Source organism: Cibotium barometz, chromosome 11 (assembly GCF_041138505.1).
Source record: "Cibotium barometz isolate CiBa-2024 chromosome 11, ASM4113850v1, whole genome shotgun sequence".
Lineage (NCBI taxonomy): Eukaryota > Viridiplantae > Streptophyta > Polypodiopsida > Cyatheales > Cibotiaceae > Cibotium > Cibotium barometz.
The window spans coordinates 2,689,807-2,708,376 of record NC_141056.1 but is presented as its reverse complement, the minus strand read 5'-3'; the positions used below and the strand labels follow the sequence as shown (position 1 = coordinate 2,708,376).

Below are 18,570 nucleotides of genomic sequence, written 5' to 3'. Positions count from 1 at the left end.
GTGGTTGAATGCTGGAGAGGGGCGTCAATGTTGTCTGGAGAGGATGAAGGCTGAATTCTGATTTGATGCTGGATGATTGATGATGAATACCAAGCGCTTGCTTATATATGAATATAAGCTGCTGGTCGGTTCACTACTGCTGCTGTCGGTGTGTTTATTGGACAAATGTCATGCTAGTTATTAGGATTTAATGCTGTGCATTTTGTTCTTTATGGTGGCTTACTACAATGCTGGCCGACTGCATGCTTGCAAGTCTTTTATGCTGGCTGACTGCTCCACAGGCTGCCGACAGGGTGCTTCGCATGCAGGCTGCCAATATGGTTTCCATGCTATTCATGTTTGCATAGATGGCTGCCGATCTGCTGAATAGGACAGCTATGGTGGCTGACCTGCTCATCTGAGTCGGCCTAGGGTTCTTAGATTCTAGACCCTTATGCAAGGCAGCCCTCATGATGGGGTGCCTTATGGGCTGGCCCATGCTTACAGCTGCAATACCTATACTAAGGTTGACTTCTACATGCACTTTTTTGATGGGGTTCTCCAAGTGGGTTAAGAGGCTGGCTCTCGACTGACCACTATGGCTCAGAGACTAACCTACGTAGCTCGTGCTTGACTTATGGCTAACAATGGGGTCACAGTGTACGACAAATGTTCCTAAAAAAGGTACTATTATTGGACAAATGCTGCATTGATTATGATGCCAGTGTGTCACTGTGTACCCCAGTGCATGGTGCACGTGAAATCGGCTCATGATTAACACACAATTGTGTCCATTCTACATTATGCGGATGACGTAGTCTGTGATCAACAATTCTTAAGAGGGGCTATTGAGACATTTGGATGCATTGTGAAAGTTCTGTGATGAGAGAGACCTCATTGTTAATCTTGGCAAAACCAAGGTCATGTTCTCCACACCCCCCTATCCTTGACTGGCCTTCGGCCCAATAACCTCCAGAGAACCTCCTGTAGTTATCATTTTCATCGACCGTAGGCTGCCGCCTACTCATAGGCACTTTTTAATCAGCGTGTAGGCGATGCCACTGATGGAGCACCGTGTGGGGTTTTGAACTCAAGACCTATTGATCCTAGTCAAACATCTCTACCACTTGAGCTATCATATCATCGGCTCCCTCAAGCTTATAGTTTTTAATAGTTCATACTCAGCAAGATCTGGTCTGGTTTTTCCATGCGACCAACGGCTCAGGCCCGCTTGATGAGAGGTTATGGAGGTCCAACATTTTGTGGAGAGAGAATGCTTCTAGGCTCACTTCCAAGAGGCTTGCACCAAGTTTTGGCATCGTGTGGTCTGTGCTGTGATTTATGATGTTCTTTTTTGGGGTCTAGATCTAGGAGAGGAGTATTGATGGAGGAGAGAGAGAGAGAGATTGCAGGTGATGATGCTCTTACACATGATTTGGAGGAAGCCATAAGTGCCACATGATATCAACTTGGTTGAGTTTAAAGCCTCACCCCTTGGTCATAGATGCACTTTTTCAGACCATCATCTACATCAATCAGTTGTATACATTGCGTCCAAACCACCCTCTGCGATTGGTCTTTAGTGCTCCATACAGCTTACACGAGAGGGACGAGCTTCAACCTCGCAGCAAGTAGCTAAGAGCCTAAGGCGCAAGCCCCAAAGGTCACTGTTGCCTCAAAAAGGCTAATGAACTAGAGTTGAAGGTCCAAAAGAAGACCTTGAAGAGCACCTGGAAATGTAACGCACCATCAATTGTCAAAGACAATGACATCGTGACCATTGAAAGTGGTTCTGAGGAGTGCTCCGAAACTGCCTCCCTTGCGGAGAGAGTGAGCGATCTCCCGCTCAAACTAGCAGTTTCCAAAAAAAAGAAATCCATCGCTTACACAAACTCTTTGAAGAAACTCAGATTACCCTGATCGTGAGTTTTAGAAAGAGCATATGACATGCCCAAGAGCTTGTGAGAAAGGTACCAATTCACCAAGACCCCTCGTTGCTAGATGCAGTGAAGGGGGACTTAGTGGAAGGCGATAGGTGGCCTTCCAGGCGTCAGCAGGCTCTAAGGTTTCCTCTCTTGATTGCCTCTGTTTGTGATAGGATGCCATTCAGGATCCAAAGGGATAGAGGGACCACTCAGGCCATCGACGACATACCAAAACACGGAGCCCTCTGGGCCCACGCACTTGCTAAGTCACTAGCGCCCGATCCCTTTTTAGAGTGAGATGCCCCCATCTCCGTGGACCTTGACCTTCCACGTGTCAAATGCGAATTCGGGGCATGTTCTCGCAACATGGAGAGATCCCACCATGGGACGTTCACTCTGCGCTCTGTTACGGAGGAGGATTGTACAATTAATGGATGGGGCATGCATTCCTCCTACCCAACCTTGTGCTAGCCACATAGCTACTTGTACTACTTTTGACACATGTTCATAGCATAGGTAGCTAGTTTCTTTTTCATTTTTTTTAACTTTTGCTTTCATTACACTCATGGAGCTATGGTAAGACTCCTTGGTCTCATAGATCCTTTGCATCTTTTGTAACATGCTAACTATGCGGAAGTGTGATTAATGATGATTAACACTAAGCAAGAAAGATTAACGCTAATCAAATGCGTAATGATGAGTACAAAGAAGGAGAAGAAAGAGACTCTTTACCTAACTTTCTCCTAATGTATATTACTAAACGAATGAGTAATTACAATGATTGCAGATCACAAATTAGCTCTTGAATGCTTTGCATAAACTAAATGCTTACTGAACTTCTCTATTGGTTAGTGGAAAATGTTGACGTGGATGGTGGAGGTGTACTTGGCTGATCCTGATGTTGTGGCTACATGCTCTTGGTCTTGGCTCTACAAGCTCTATCTCTGAATGACTTGCCTTGTTATAGGGATCTTGATACCAAGTCGTATTCAAGCTGGTTTTGCCTTTTTGACCTACATAATAATGTCCAAAATGTCAAATTTAGCCTCCAAACCATACCCAAAAGGTGTCCCAATGTGTTTGGCACTTCTGGACACCATTTAGGCTCTCAAAATTGCCCCAAATTGCCCATGTACTGGATCTAACTTTGCCCTTTAGGTGGTTGCAAGAAATAATCATCTCTACGTGGCATTGTTGGAAGGTGTGCATGTGACATTCCCTCTTGTTAAACTTGGAGCACTAGGGCAAACCATGCACCTTTGCTTCTTTGTTGACTTAGTCTTTCTAGACTCACCTGCCAACTTTTTGGGCCCTTTGCCATGGCCCACTACTACCTCCATTGGAACCACCATTGGAATTGCTTGCTCTTCTTCTGGTTCCTTTGTCAATGGATGCTCTTCTGACCTGGGAGACTCTTTTGTTCCTCGGAAATTGTTATGATAGTGTTCTTATCCTTCTCCATTACTAGTTTTTGAGAGACATACTTGAATCGTAGGCGTTACTGCCTCCTTGGGAATCTATCTGAGATGAAATCCGGTGCTTGCGTTGACTCGTGCTTTTCATTGGCACCTCCTTAGAAGCTTCCATTGGTCTACATTCCTTACCTGAGGAAAATGTCTCTTGATCCACCTACGATTGTGGAATCTGTGTGGTATCCTTCGAAACTCCCTCATGCTAAGCTTTAACCTCTAGTGAATTCTCTACTTTCGTGCCTTTGCCTACGGTCTTTGCCGTTGAAGTCCATCTCTGCAAAATGGCTTCCAAGTGGATTTGAATTTCTTTAAATTCTTGATGCCGTTAAGCTTGTCGTTGTAACTACTCCCTAATTTCTCGGGATTCATATTGTAAATTCTCTATTATCCATGGACATGGCTGTTGGACACTACATGTAGCCATGGAATGTTTATGGTTAAGCTTCCAATGTATGTGTATGCTAGCTGTATCTACGAGATCCTGGCTGCATAGAAGCATGTTAAGCATTTGATGGATCTTGGAGAACCAAATGCAATATATAATGCCATGGATATTTGATGGATCTTGGAGAGGCAAATACCATAGCCCTTGTAAATATCAAGTACATATAAATAGATGGGCTTTCTTCCAAAATATGTGTTTAAATGCATACATTTGTGTGCATGGCTTATTTTGATTTGCGTGTATTTTTCAGACATGCATGCATCATGCAATGCTTTATCTTTTCATGCATCTGAAAGTGTGCCATGCAAGCTTACTTTTCTTAAAAGTAAAGCATGCAAGCTCACTTTTATCCAAAAGAGTCATGCAAGCTAGTTAACTCAAAAGAAAAAGATAAAAAGTAAACTTTTCCTCCTCTTTTAGCTACACAAGTTGCTACTTTGCTAATAGCCATTCTTTGATCCAAAGGTCTTGCACAAACCTCTCCCTACCACATCTTTTCATGAGCAATAACCTCCACTCCTCCTCTTCATCTAGGCGCCTCCTTCAAGGCTGAATAGAACTCTATAAATTCAGATTTCCAGCCTCATTCAAGAGTACTTCTTGGCCTTTGTTTATTGCTCTATCTAATGCACTTATTCTAGAGTATTTTTCCAGCCATACCATAATGTTTTTATTTCCCCAAAACACTTAGAAGCTGGTTGAATTCTGGTTTTCAGAATCGAAAGTCTCCATTCAAGCTAGAATAAGAAGAAGAAGACTATTCCCAAGATGGAAGCTGTGGAAGAATCATCTTGGATCCTGTTGCTACAGAATCCTTGGGAAGTGCTGGGCATTCTCCTAAGGCTGATTTTTAGCCATTAGGTGGTTGATTTTATTGAAGTTAAGCTACATTTGAAGAAACCGGGATTGCTGGGCAATCTTGGTGAAGGGTGCTGTGCAGCATATTGCTAACTTGTAGCTGGGCTACTTGTAGGCAAGTATAGCGTTTGTAAGTTGTTTTCATATCAATCATTTTGGAAGAAACGGTGGTGTATGGCTGGGCCAATCCACCTGTTTTATGTACTTGTAAAATTCTTACTCCCTTAAGGGAATAGATATCCTTCAAAGAGGGGGGGGGGTTGGGGGGCGGCGGAATAGCCCATCTTGTGGTCCCTTGTGCAGTATCATTTCTTTTCAGTACTTCCACATTGTATAATCAATTGTTATGGCTATGTATGTGGGATATGGCAGTGATGGAAGGACGATAAATCTTCTGATTTCAGTAATAAATTCTGTATAACCAAGCCCCCGGTTTGTGACAGTCGTTTTCATATTCTTGACGCCATCAAGCTTGTCGTTCTTCATATTCTTGACGCCTTTGAACTTCATGTTCTTCCTTAAATCATGCCATATTTTCTTCCCCTTGTTGAAATAGCGAGCTTCAGGTTCTTGTTTTCTTTGCAAGTACGTCTCATCGATCTCTTGCATTGCCTGCAAATACTTCTCATAGAGTGGCTCCTCGGCCATGAAGAAAAGACAAGTTTTGCCTACTAAACCTAGACTTTCTACATGCAAAATGCAAAACCGTAAGGTTGATGCAAACTGAAAATGCTAATGTGGGGCTGATTTGAAGGAATACACAAAGACCCTAATTTTGGGCTGAAACCCTAAAAATGCAAACTCCAACTTCAGAAGCCCTAATTTAGCATGCAAAAACTTTACGTAAGATGAACCTAGATACTTTGATACCAATGTAGCATGCTAACGAGCGGGCGTGTGATTAATGATGATTAACACTAAGCAAGAAAGATTACCGCTACTCATATACGCAATGATGAGTAGAGAGGAGGAGAGAGAGACTCTTTACCTAACCTATTTGTAATGTATATTACTGAATGAATTAGTAGTTACAATGATTGCAGATCACAAATGTGATTGTTGAATACTATGCCTGGGTTGAATGTTTACTTCCCTCCTCTGTGTTAGTGGGAAACACTGATGTGGAGGTGTACTTGGTTAATACAGACACTGTGGCTATATGCCTTAGTCTTGGCTTTCTTGCTCGGCTCTGCAACCTCTATCTGTGAATGCCTACAAACGACCCATGACTTGCCTTTTTATAGGGATCTTCATAGCAAGTCGTATTCAAGCATGTTCTGCCTTTTTGACCTACATAGTAATGTCCAAAATGTCACATTCAGCCTTCAAACTATACCCAAAAGGTGTCTCAACTAGTGGTTTATGTCCCAGGCACCTCCGGGCACCATTGAGGCTCCCAAAACTGCTCCAATTTGCCCATATATGGGCTCTAACTTTGCACTATAGGAGGCTCCAAGATATAATCATGTCTATGCGGCACCGTCACAAAGTGTGTGCACATGACTTTTTTCAGGACACAAATATAAAATTCTTTTTATCTCTGGTATTCTCTTATAGTTCGTGCAAGCTACCTAGAGACTTTGTGTAAAAGCATTCCTTTTGTGAATACAAAGGCACTTCTTTACCACACCATGGTAGCAATTCTTGTTTGCTACATTATCTTTCTAAGTTCTGTTGCAAAACCTAGCCTTGCAGAGGACAAAGGTTCGAATTATGTGAGTTGTCTGGAATGGAACACTAGACCTAACATCTATATTTCGAAGCGTGGGAAGGAGAAAAGCCTTACAAAAAAGTTGTTGCACCTGTGCCACGGTCGAGAAGGGGGTAAGGTGGAAAGGTACGCAACGTACGCATTCAGGTACGGGCTGAGATTTTGAGGTACATAAGTACGTAAGGTATGTAAAAACATAAAAAATATACTATATAGTTTATATAGATATAGAAAAATGAATGAAAACCTGCAAACTTTAAATTTAAAAACAATTCATTTCTGAACAACAACACAATTACCAAAATGAGAGCTATCAGTAAACAAAAGCATAAATAGGTTTCACGAAACGGAATCACTCAAACGTTCAATACCCATGACTCAAATGCCACGGGTTACATACTATAAGTAGTCAATCAAAATTTAAAAGTTAAAAGACAGTTTAGTATCCAGAGAAGCCAAAAAATAATAGTTCTAGTCACTAGTGTCACTATCACTGCACATTGCAGAGTGCTCAATGATCAATCCACTTCATCACCATCAAATGATGAAGATTCACGATCTCCATATGTCAACATGTTTCCTTCGCTATCATACTTTGGCTCTGCAATGGCGATGACCGTAGTAGCTAGCATCGCATCATCACCATCTCTCATTGCTAAGTTGTTATTACCAAAAGTATTTAAGTTTAACAAGAAAGTGCATGTATATCCTGTCCCCAATGTGTGGAGATGGCTAAAATCGGCGACGGCCGCCCACCTAGGGTTTTCTTTGGCCCAAAATTAATTTTTTAAAGCTGCCACATACGACCAATGAGGTGATAGCTCAGGTGGTGAAGGTGTTTGCCTACGACCAAGAGGTCAGGGGTTCGGGGGCTGCCACGTACGGATCCGTACCGTATAGTACAATGTCGTACCGTACACTAAAACTTATCTTATCGTAAGGTACGTACAAATGAATGCAACTTAGGAAGGGGGACTGGATGTCAAACTCTACATGAAGGGGCAGAGCTTGAAATCGTGAGCCACCAACTATATTTTGCATCTACCACATATTTACTAAAAAGGGTGTCCTAGATCAAACATGACTCCACACCACACTAAGCGGGGGATAGGCCTTTCCCCGTTTTAGGAATTTATTCAGGAACAATCCACGGGCAGCTGGCGAGGATCAATACAATCAATGAATACAAAACAAACAAATATGTCGTAGTAGTATCCAAGTCGATGTCGAGGCACAAGATCTGTGATGCCGAGCACACCATGGGGATGACCCACAAGTAAGTACCAAATCCAAGTCCAAGTCCAAGTCCAAGTCCAAATCCAAGTATCCAAGTCTAAGTCCAAATCCAAATCCAAGTCTAAGTCCAAATCCAAGAATCACTCATTCATCCCATGAGTAATCTCCACAACTCCTATGGCCTTGTCGATGAAGAAAACCATGTAAAAGCTCTTTCTAGCAATCAAACTGATATAAAACATGTTTTAATGGTTTTCGGGCAATTAAAACCTCTAGAAAGCAGTTTTTAAGGGTTTTTGGAGAAGCTTTAAGGTTTCTAAAACTTTTAGGGTTTTTGAAATGTTCAGTCCGTAAAGCTCCATACATGTCCATACAGCTCCACACATGTCCGTACAGCTCCATACACACGTCTGTATCGCCCATGTATATACCCATACAAGACTAGGGCTGACCGTACCTTTGAAAAGCAAGGTTAAGAAGGTGTTGATGGCGAAGAAGAAGCTTTTTCTTGAGCAAACCTTACGGTCTCTGTCCCCATGCCTTCTTCCACTTGTCTGGTGTTTGGGCAACGGTTCTAACATTTGAAATAGAGCTAGGAGGCCCAAATAGTTACAGCTCTCCTGCCTTCTAAATGAGGAAGCTGTTATTTGGTTAGAAGCCCTGCTTACTAAGTCTTCTCAAGTAGATGAAGAGTTTTTATTATTATAAAAAATAGTGATATATTCCTGGCAGCTTTAGAAGGTTATTGTTGATCTAGTAGTTTTTGATAGGAAGAGTGTCTACTCTGGAATTCGGTAGTTAGCAGATGAAAGATATAAGTTTGAAGGAATAGCATTTATGGTTGGCCAGTGGGGATGCCAGATTGGCACATTGTTTCCAATCATGCTGTGGCTTGTGTAGTTAAAATCAAGAGGGAAAGTAGCATGAGGCTTTGTTTATTGTTTTTTTGACAAATCCACGATTTTCTTTGTTAGTGTTTCCTCGTATGTTACTACCTACTCTCGTTGAGTTTAATTGTACATACAGGTTTTAATTTCAGCAAACGAAGTTACGTGCTATACCTACAAACTTGTACTATTTGCTATGATTATGCCGTTATTTTGTTGGCATAATACTAGCTTCTTGTATTCTTGTATGTTTTCTGAAAATTGAAATTTGTTTGGCAACTGTAGAGCCATTGAAAAGGCTATCGCCTCAAGTTATAAGCTGGTTAGACCTTCATACTTGGCCAATTTGGGAGCCATTACTGTTGCTCAAGCTACACTAAACATTGAAGAGATGGCTCCCAAGCATACCAGTCAATCAGCTGCATTTGTTGAACTAAGTAAAGAATTCTTCCAGATGCTGGCTTGTGCTGGCCCATACCTGTATCGAAATGCTTTGCTTATGCAGAAGGTATGCTTTTTTTTGTGTGTACGGAATCCACACACGTGTCAGCTGAAGTGTTCGTTTTTGTAACGGTCTTTTCAGTTTTGGTTTTGGTATGAGCAGGTGTGTAGAGTTTTGCGAGGTTATTTTTCATCTGCCATATCATATGCTGTAAGCCAATCTTCTGGAACTCATCAAGAAGCTGGAGAAAATGATCGGAAGGATGCCAGGCTCTATTTGAAGGAAGCTCGAGTACGCACAGAAGCAGCTTTAGGAAACTGCTTGCTGCCTTCCTTGCAACTTCTGCCAGCAAATCCTGCGATTGGGCTTGAAATATGGGAAGTCATGAGTCTCCTCCCATATGAGGTAAGTCAATGGATCATTCTCTTTTAGATTTATTATGATCTTTTTGTGCTGGCAACTGCAGATATATGTAAAATAGACTTGACAGTGTTTGTATAGAATTTTGTTTGCATTTTGTGCACACATATGAATCAAGTTTACTTATCCTTCTAGCATGAAATATACATCTGTACCCTAGTCACAGAGACACATAGGTGCACGTGCTAGTGGATTGCGATTTTTTTCCAAAAGGGGCAGCTGCTGTGGCAACCGGTTTTAAGAAAAATGCCTTTGTTAGTTTCGTTTTATGAATTTTAAGAAGTGTAAGGAAAAAGTAACATTGAACTACTCAGCATGCATCCATTTACTCCATGCATTCTGAAAGGATTTTTGAAATAATATTCTTATGTGCACCCATTTTACTCTTTATGTTTCTTGCGAATTTGATGGAATTTTTTTTTATCATAGATCTCAACATGGTCCATTGTCCCATAGCTTATTTGAGAGCCTATTAGTGAATTTCTCTATTTTTGAGTGACATTTTTTGCCTTGAGAATGTGCTTCATACTGTATAAAAGTTATCTTTCACAACAAATCCTTACAGATAGCTGCCATGCAGTTCACATTTTTCTGATCATGGCACCAATCTCGTTCTGTACCAAATGGGTCAAATTCAATCATTGGGAGTAAGTTTATTGAGTCATCTAGATAACACATTTTTCACTGTTTTCTTGGATTCACATCTGAATAGAAAAAAGGTCAAGTCAAGAGGTCTTGTAAGGGGTAAGATTAACCATGATAACCTTTAATAAAAGCTTGCAAGGTCACAGCTGAGTCTTAGTTCAGGAGATTCTGAATCAGGATACAGGATTTGTGCTTGTCCTTTTAAAATGCACCATGAAACTGGTGTTTTCTTGTGGTCATTACCTCCTCCTGAAAGCTTTTCTGCAAGTGTGACATGCTGTCTATGTACTGTCTCCATCTGTGTGCTGTAGAATTAGCCTGTAAAATTGTTTATTGAGTTGGTGGTAGCTAGAGGCAGATCAGTGATTTGGGTGGTATCACTTCATTCATGCTTATTTCCTGAATAGTTACAGTTAAAAACATCCAAACACTTACCTTTCAATAGTACATGCATTACTGTGGGTCAAATTCCATTTTTTTCTTTTTTTTTTCCCCGGGAAAAAGATCCTTCTATTAGTTAATGAAAAATAGCCCTAAATACAACCACTAAGAGCTAGATACCAACTCGCCTCGTGACACATATATAGGGTGGGGATCAAATAATGAAAAGAGGGGAAAGGGACAGGTCTCCTGTGGCTGGCCACTCTATGAGGAGAAGGCTATCTCATAAAGGGGGGAGGGGGAGGGGGACCACCCAAGTGGTCTGTAATGCCAAGTGGGATCACCACATCTATGTGTGAGAAAAGGGCCAGGCCGCCAAAGCCTCAAGAAAGCTTCCCGCTGCTTTCGCATATGGTCAGAACCACCCTGCAACTTCCCCGCACTGACTACGGCGGGTATGAATGATGTCGAGCCAAATGCTCCTGATGGACTCAGCAGGCGGAGTTTGGGTACCCTCTATGGCTTTGCTGCATCTAGCTTGCCAAATGTGCCACGCTGCAATGCTACTACAAATCCCCCATCTCTGGCATGAGCCCGGTTGCCAATTGTCAGGCTGTGACTGGTACTGTCAAAATGCGGAGGTGAGAGACCTGAAGGGCTAGCCCCCCACCATCCTCCTCATAAGCCTTGACCACCTTAGCTTATGTGGCCTAAGCTACAATGCCCCATGTAATGAAATTGCTCCAAGCGCTGTCCATCGTGAATATGCGAAGGATCTGTAGCATTGCTCCAAAGAAATGTCTATGCCCACCTGGCATGCGAGATAGCGAAATGGAGTGCCCCTGGGGATCCACTGGAAAGCCTCAACTGGACGCCAAGTCAGGGCAGGTGCAGAGCCTACCCAAAAACCACACGACTTGTGTCAGTTAATCTGTGCTCCTGATGCGCGACAAAAGATCTCGATCGCCTCAGCGAATCTCTGGAGATTCCCAACATCTCGAGAAAGAAAAGCGGCTGTGTCATTGTCAAACTCTGAGTCCAACAGCTCCTCTTGTGAACGGAGGGGGAGACACAATCCTTGAAGTCCTATCTCCTGGGTGCGAGGAAACTGCTCATGGGCTCGGCGACGAACAGGAAAAGGTAAGGTACAGCCCTGTCGCACCGAGCGGGAAAGGGGGAATCTGACGGAACAGGCTTTCTGAATGAGAACCTGGTTGTGAGAGGTTGAGTATAGTCCTCAAACCCCATTGATCCACTTCACGGGGAATCCCATCCGGCTCATAGTGCCCTCTAGAGAGTTTCAATCAACCCTATCATAAGCTTTCTCAAAGTCAAGTAGTACAGTGAGGTCCTGCTGTCGCATCCTAGCTGAAGCAGTGGGCTCGCAGAAGATGAAGATGTTGTCCAGAATGCTCCGATCTTGAACAAAACCTGTATGAGTGTCATGGGTCAAGTCAGGGAGGAAAGGCTGAAGTCTTTGGCTGATGGCTTTGGCCAGAATCTTGTAGGCCGTCCCAAGAAGAGTGATGGGTCTCCCCTTCCTGATCTCGAATGTGTCGTCACCTTCTTTAGGAATCAAGTATATCAAACCCTCTGAAAGCCTCTGTGGCATGGTACGTGTGAACATAATCTCATTGAAGGTAGCACGAAGGCCGCCTTCCATGAGGTCCTTGTGGCGGAGGAAAAAAGAAATTGGAACCCCATTTGCCCCCAGGCATTTGCCCCTAGAAAGAGTAGTCGATGCCTCCGCCAGCTCCTCTGCAGAAAACGGAGTCAGCAAGGACCGAAGAGCGAGGAGAACCACCTCCGTTTCCCTTATGTCCCGCCAGACCCTCTCGTGCGTGCACATCACCTGTGGGGATAATGGGGCACTTGTGAGGAGAGAACAAAAGAAATTAGTGGCAATGGCTGTCACATGGGGGGGTGGGGGAGGTTAGAAACAATGTCTCACGCAACCTGCCAATACCATCTCTCCTCTTGTGTGGACTTGCTATCTCAAAGAAGTCTCCCGTGATTGTTATTGCCAGCTTGGGTCCAAAAGGAAACTCTATGATGGTATATGTACTCCACTCTCCCCTCGTCAATGGATCTGATCTCTGTACGGGCGGCAACTAGCCGACTCTCGATCCAATAGCTACCGGGGGAAGTGTCCTAAAGCCATTGAAGAGAGGCAAGACCCCTCCTCAGACTCCTCTACTGCTCAACGAAATCCCTCCAATCTGCTCTTAGCTGCCTCTTGCAAAAAGCTGTTGATCTCACCAAGATCTGCATACAAAATGTACGGAGTAGAGCCTGAGCTAAAGTCCAATCCCGTCCAAATTTGCTCTATCCTGCTGCAGATCTCAGGGTCCTGAATAAGGATGTCCGGGATCCTAGAGCTTGTGTGCTTGTCTTGCCTCCAGGGGTCCTCTGGTGAAATAATAACCGGAGCATGATCCGAGAAAGTAGTAACTGCCAAGATGCCAAGCATGCCCCCACGGCCGCAAGCCCACTCATGCACATAAAATCTGTCAAGTTTAGAGAGGTTGGGGCTGGTGCTCCTCTTGTCAGACTGAAGAGACATGGGCTTCTCTACGTCCAAAATCTGGAAGATGCCAAGGATCCTAACCCCTGAGTGCCATGATCAACTCCTCCCAAGCAGAGTACTCCTCGCCTAAAACTGTGGTTGTGCCTCTTCCGAGTCTGTCCTCTGCTGCCTCTATCATGTTGAAGTGTTTGTCCATCCACCAAAAGTCAGCATGAGGAAGGGCTTGACTAAATGTGCTCTAGAATATGTCTCTACCTGTTGTGTCATTCGGGGCGTAGGCATTGAGAAAGCCCACGCAATCCTCTCCAATTATAACGGTAATCCACTGTGATTTTCCAGGGACTATGACACCCAAGCCTGTCACTGTCGGTAGGAGTTCCTCACTAATAGAAATACAAAACTCCTCCCTGTGTCCTCGAGAGACCAAAAGCGTGGCGTCTGCTTGGTAAATCTTCCCGCAGCGGCGGGAATGCCTCCGGAAAGGTGGTGCTCCTGGAGGGAATGAATGTTGATGGGTCCCCCAACTATAGCTCTGTGAAGATCGCCTCTCAGGACGCCTGGCCTCTGAAAGCACCGACGCTCCCTAAACCCTAAATGTTCCATGATGCAATCCGCATATCTATCTCTTTGGGAAGCGGAACTATCGGAACTGCCCTTGGCTCGAAGAGTCTTGGGAGAACCTCGAGGTTGGAGGCTACCACCTCCCTGTCCTGGTCCATATGGTCTGAGTCTCCTAGCTCCATCGTAGGCAAGGCCCAGAGGTGGGTGATTACATCAGTGATGCAAAGATTGTGGAGGTGATGTGAAAGCTTGACTGCCTGTCCTTGAATGGAGGCAGTCACCGACTCCGAGTCCCACTCAGTCCCTGGGGCTGCACTCAAAGGAAAAGAGAAGATCATCGCGCCACTCTCTGGTGTAGAAGGTCTCGAATGGTGGAATACCACACATATCGGAATGGGCGCAACTGTTTCGTGTAAAAAATCTTTCCATTCCAACGGAAGGCAGCGGAAGAAAGTATAATCCATTGGGAGTCCCAAGATCCAAGGTGGGGGCTCTGGTGGGAGAGTCCTAACCGAGGTAGCAGCGATGGTCATTTCTACTGGCTCCGAGAATCTTTGGATCATGGGGCGAACGGAACTCGTCAGTTGCAACCGGTTTGGGTTGGGTGCCACTGGAGGGCGACGTGAGTGCTCTGGAGAGGCAGAGGGAGGGGGGGTGTTGGCTTAGAGGAAGAGGACGAGGCAGAGGGGACCGCTCTGCGAGAAGTCGGAGGCGAGCGTGGGGGGGAGGAGGAGACAGAGGGTGGAGGAGGAGGTGGAGAGGAAGGAGAAGGGAGCGCGGCTGGGGGAGATCCATTGAAGAGGGAGGCTGCTGAGAGGGCCTTGTGGGGGGGAAATCAGTGGGGTTGGTTGGCCTCACTAGAATTTGAGAACCGGAGGAGGAATCTCTGCAGGAATGTGGCCGCCAAACTGAAGGGGGATCCTCTCCGTGACTAGAGGGGGCCCATCGCGGACGGGTGGGTGCTGAGGTAAATGCTCAAAACGGTTCTCTGACAGAACTGAACCCTCCTTTACTTAGCCAGCCTGGTGTGCGCGGCGATGACGCTCAGCTTTGGTAGTCGGCTGACGTCCCGGGTGCGGGCCAACCGTCCGCCACTCTATGATCGTCGGAAGATCGTCCACGGTCGGATGCTGGTGCTCCGCTGCCCGAGAGCTTGCCTTTGTCTCTATCCCTTGTTCAGGATTTGGACGAGGACCGCAAGGGGGGGGGGGGGGGGGGGGGAACACCGGAGGTGGTCTCTTGGCTTGGCGTCAAGGGCAAGCTCTGCTGAGGTGACCCATCTGCTTGCAAATGCAACACTGGTGTGGGAGGCCTGAGTACTCCACTCGGTGAATGATGGGGTCGCCCTGAAGGCATGGTATAGATATGACATGAGGCAGTGTCTCCGGCGAGGCAATAGAAATCCGTAGGGATGGAATCTCGGCCGCCTGTGCAAGAGACGAGGTAGTAGTGGGGGGAGGGGGGGGATTCCATCACTCTCCCAATGGCTTCACCAATCACTAGGAGAAGAGGAGGGTATTCCTTCGTAAGGCCTGGGAAGCAGACTGTCCTTGGGAAGCCCGATGTGCCAGCCAGTGGGGTTAGACGCGGGGTCGAAGTTGTGCTGCCATCATGTAAAGAGGGCCTGCGCTGTATCCAGTGCAACGGGGCTTAGCTGTATGACTCAATCTGACGCCGCTGGCGAGTCGAAGTCAACCTGATAGTAGCCACTTCCCAGAGGATGAATGTCTGTGTCTGAGTTGTCCGCACGTTGGGCGGCAACTGACAATCTTCCATACTAGAGTGGAGGCCTCTAATGATGCAACACTCGTAGCGACGAGAAGCCGAACATCCGCTTCCGAAAAGGATAAGCAAGTAACAGCAGCCTCGGTCGGGGATGACGGAGCGGCTGCTATGGAGTCCTAAAGACGAGAAAAAAGCCGAGACTTGCCGAAAGAAAAACCCTCAAGAACTGAGAAAAACTGCCTGAAGACGACGGGAGGGATGAGGCAAAACGGAGGAGAGAGTACGGGGGAGGAAAGGCGAGATGCGGGGGATTGGTCGAAGGCGAGAGAAGAGGAAAAAGGGGGGAAAGGGGGGGGGACAGAGAGAGGGAGAGAGGAGGCTGAGGGGAAGGCGAGAGGGAAGGGCGGGGATGGGGCGCATGCGGAAAAAAGGAGGGGAGAGAGAGAGAGAGAGAGAGAGAGAGAGAGAGAGAGCAGGCTGAGGGGAAGGGGAGAGGGAAGGGCGGGGACTGGGCGCAGGCAGAAAAAAGGAGGGGGGGTGGGGGGGAGCATACTGGTGGAGAGGGGAAGCACAGGCCGAGAGGGAAGAGGGGGGGCAGGCGAAGAAGGAGAGGGGGAAGTGAAGAGGGAGGGAGGGGGGGCTGGCACAAGTGGAGGCGAGGGGCGCGTGCTGGCGGATCAAGGGAGACACAAAGACTGGGAGGGAGCGAAAGCCGTGGGGGATGGAGGGAGAATGCGAGGCGCAGATGGGGCTGAGGGCGCAGGCGGAAAAACGCAGGAGGGGGGGGAGCTAGAGGTCACGCTACGATGACAGAATCGATGTCCCTGTATGTCAAATTCTTTTCTGGTAAGTTAGGTTTTTGCATTTATGGAATTTAAATGAATCTCTTGAGGTAGTTAAAGTCGTAATGAAGGTGTAGCTGTAAGTAATATCTGAACTGCAAACATCTCAGGAATACCACTTGTGTAGGCAGGTCCCAGTACTTGTTTTGTATATTTTGAACTTTTTAAGCTGAAAGGCATGACTATATATATGTTGGTTTTTGAGTGGTTATTAATGCACATGTGTGCGCTTGTTTCGTTTTCATCTCTTTACTGGGAGCTTTGCATATGAAACTAAGTCATGAAACACAAACTTATAGGTAAGGTATCGTTTGTATGGAGAGTGGGAGAAAGAAGATGAGAGGATGCCAATGGTAGTAGCAGCACGACAAACAGCTAAGGTAAAAATGGGGTGGTATTATTATTTGAGCTATGTTTTTCCATATTTCTTGGAGTTGAAATCAGACACTGCTAAATTGGATTTTCAGCTTCTTTGAGTACAGGGACTGAGATATTGCAAGTGTTTGGTGATTTCTGAATATTAAGAAGAAACGTATTACACTTGTATACAGTTGTGCTAACATGAAGACTAAGGCACCTCCCTTCCATAGCCATGCATGCTTTGCAAGCTAAGGCTGATGCTAAGTATACTGCATACGCAGCTGCTTTTGCTTGAAAGAAACTCATTTACACTAATTTTAAGGGAAAAAATATGCTCTGTATACGTTGCTGTTAATGAAGCCACAATACGCTCTGTATACGTTGCTGTTAATGAAGCCACACCTGCACAACATGGAGGCTTTCGAATATTGTTTTTTTTTTTGGTTTACCTGAGTTTAAAAATAAGAACTATGAATTTATGTGGAAATTCTGAGTGCCAAAACACTCTCGTGTTGCACCTGTAATACATCTCCATTTGGCAAGAGTCCTGGTGTGAGACACATGCCATGCATTTGTATTTCAGAACCATGCACTTAAACGACATTTGGGTGTCATAATTTGTGAGGATCTTTGTACAACTTGAAGAATTAATCCCCGACAACAATGTGTCGATAAAAGTAAACCTTTAACTTAAAACAAATTGACAAGATCAAGCATAGCATGAAGATAGAAATCAAAGTAGACATCACCATTGACAAGTGTTGGGTTGAATCTCCCCCTCTGTGAAAGTGGCTCCTCCTTACTTATGAGTGCATTTTAATAATGTATTGTCAAAAATAGCCCAAGGAGCCATTAATAGTGTACCTTTTCCAAAAGTGGGCTTGTTTGAGCCGAGCTGGATTGTGAGCCCGCGCTGCTGCTCCCCTGCCTCAATTTTTCTGCCCCTACGTTCTCCTATGCCCCATGCCTCGCTTCTGCTGCCTCTGCCTCCTCCTCTGTCACCGCCTTTGCTCCCCCCCGTCTCCACCTCTGCCCCCCACCTGCCCCCACTTCTAATGCGCCTCCGCCTTTTCCGCCCACCATTGCCTCCACCTTTGCTGCCCCTCGTTGCCGCCTCCTCCTTGCGGCCTTCTCCTCTGCCTTCACTTTTGCCCCGCCGCCTCGTCCTCTGCCCTCGCTTCTACCCCCCGGTGCTTCCTCTGGCCGTGTTGCTGCACCTGCGCTCCTCTACCTCACTTGCACGCGCGCCCCCCCCCCCCCCGTGGGTATTTTTCCTGTGAATGTCCCCGGGCACCGGGGACGCCTGGACAACCCGTGGATACGCGTGTGCACACTTGTTTGGGACTTATATGGTTTCCGTATGTGTTTTGCAGGTGGTAAGTGTGCACACTTAACCCAATTTATTCATTATTTCATGTTACTAAGGTTTATTGGGTGTAGGGTCACATTCACTTAAAGTGTGGGCGGACACACTTATAATTTTATAAGTGAGTTCACATCAGGCTGGACTATTTTTAATGAACCAAGGCCAATTATGACAGATGGGCACCCGGGCACTCCCAAATAGCTCCACGAGTTGCTGTTTTGGGTGTGGGAGGGCCAAAGTGGGCAAAGAGCACTCATCTGAAAAACGTGGGCTGTTAGGAGCTGTTTGGACAGGAAAAACAGCAAGTTTACTCATTTGCATGAGCTATAGGTGGAGTACATGCCAGGAGCAAGAGTCTCAGGGTTGGCTGGCTGCCATCTCTCTCTCTTTCTCTCTACAGGGCTGGCCGACTGCATCTACAGGGCGGCAGGCTGTTAGATTTGTTTCCAGAAGCTGGCGCATGGCTGTGGGGACTGTTTTTGTCCTACTCTGCTGAGAACACGGCTTGGACGGAGTGAACAGAGCCTCAACAGGAGCTGGCCCCCCATTATTGCCTGTTTTTACAGGTTTGCAGGAGGTTTTTGGCGATGAAACTTGAGCAAACATGTCCCTAGACAAGTATCAGGCCTGGGGGGGCCTTTGAGGGGAGACTAGAGCCACCAGCAGAGACTGTTCGGAGTATCTGGCAGGAGTTGATTCATACCTTGCGAGGACAGTATGACCGCATCCGGGGCTACTCGGATCGAGTGATCTTGCGGCGCCAGGCCTTCCACACCACTTGGTGCAGC

At 45.9% G+C, this 18,570-nt stretch overlaps 1 protein-coding gene across 1 annotated transcript in view; it reads left to right on the top strand.

Moving 5' to 3' along the window:
* The window catches only part of THO2, a 255,820-nt gene that overhangs the window by 156,484 nt on the left and 80,766 nt on the right, over positions 1-18,570 (top strand). The window contains exons 14-16 of the mRNA XM_086804632.1: positions 8,799-9,021; positions 9,118-9,360; positions 16,356-16,436. Of these exons, the coding sequence (XP_086660758.1) occupies positions 8,799-9,021; positions 9,118-9,360; positions 16,356-16,436 (547 nt within the window). The remainder of the gene's footprint in view (positions 1-8,798; positions 9,022-9,117; positions 9,361-16,355; positions 16,437-18,570) is intronic.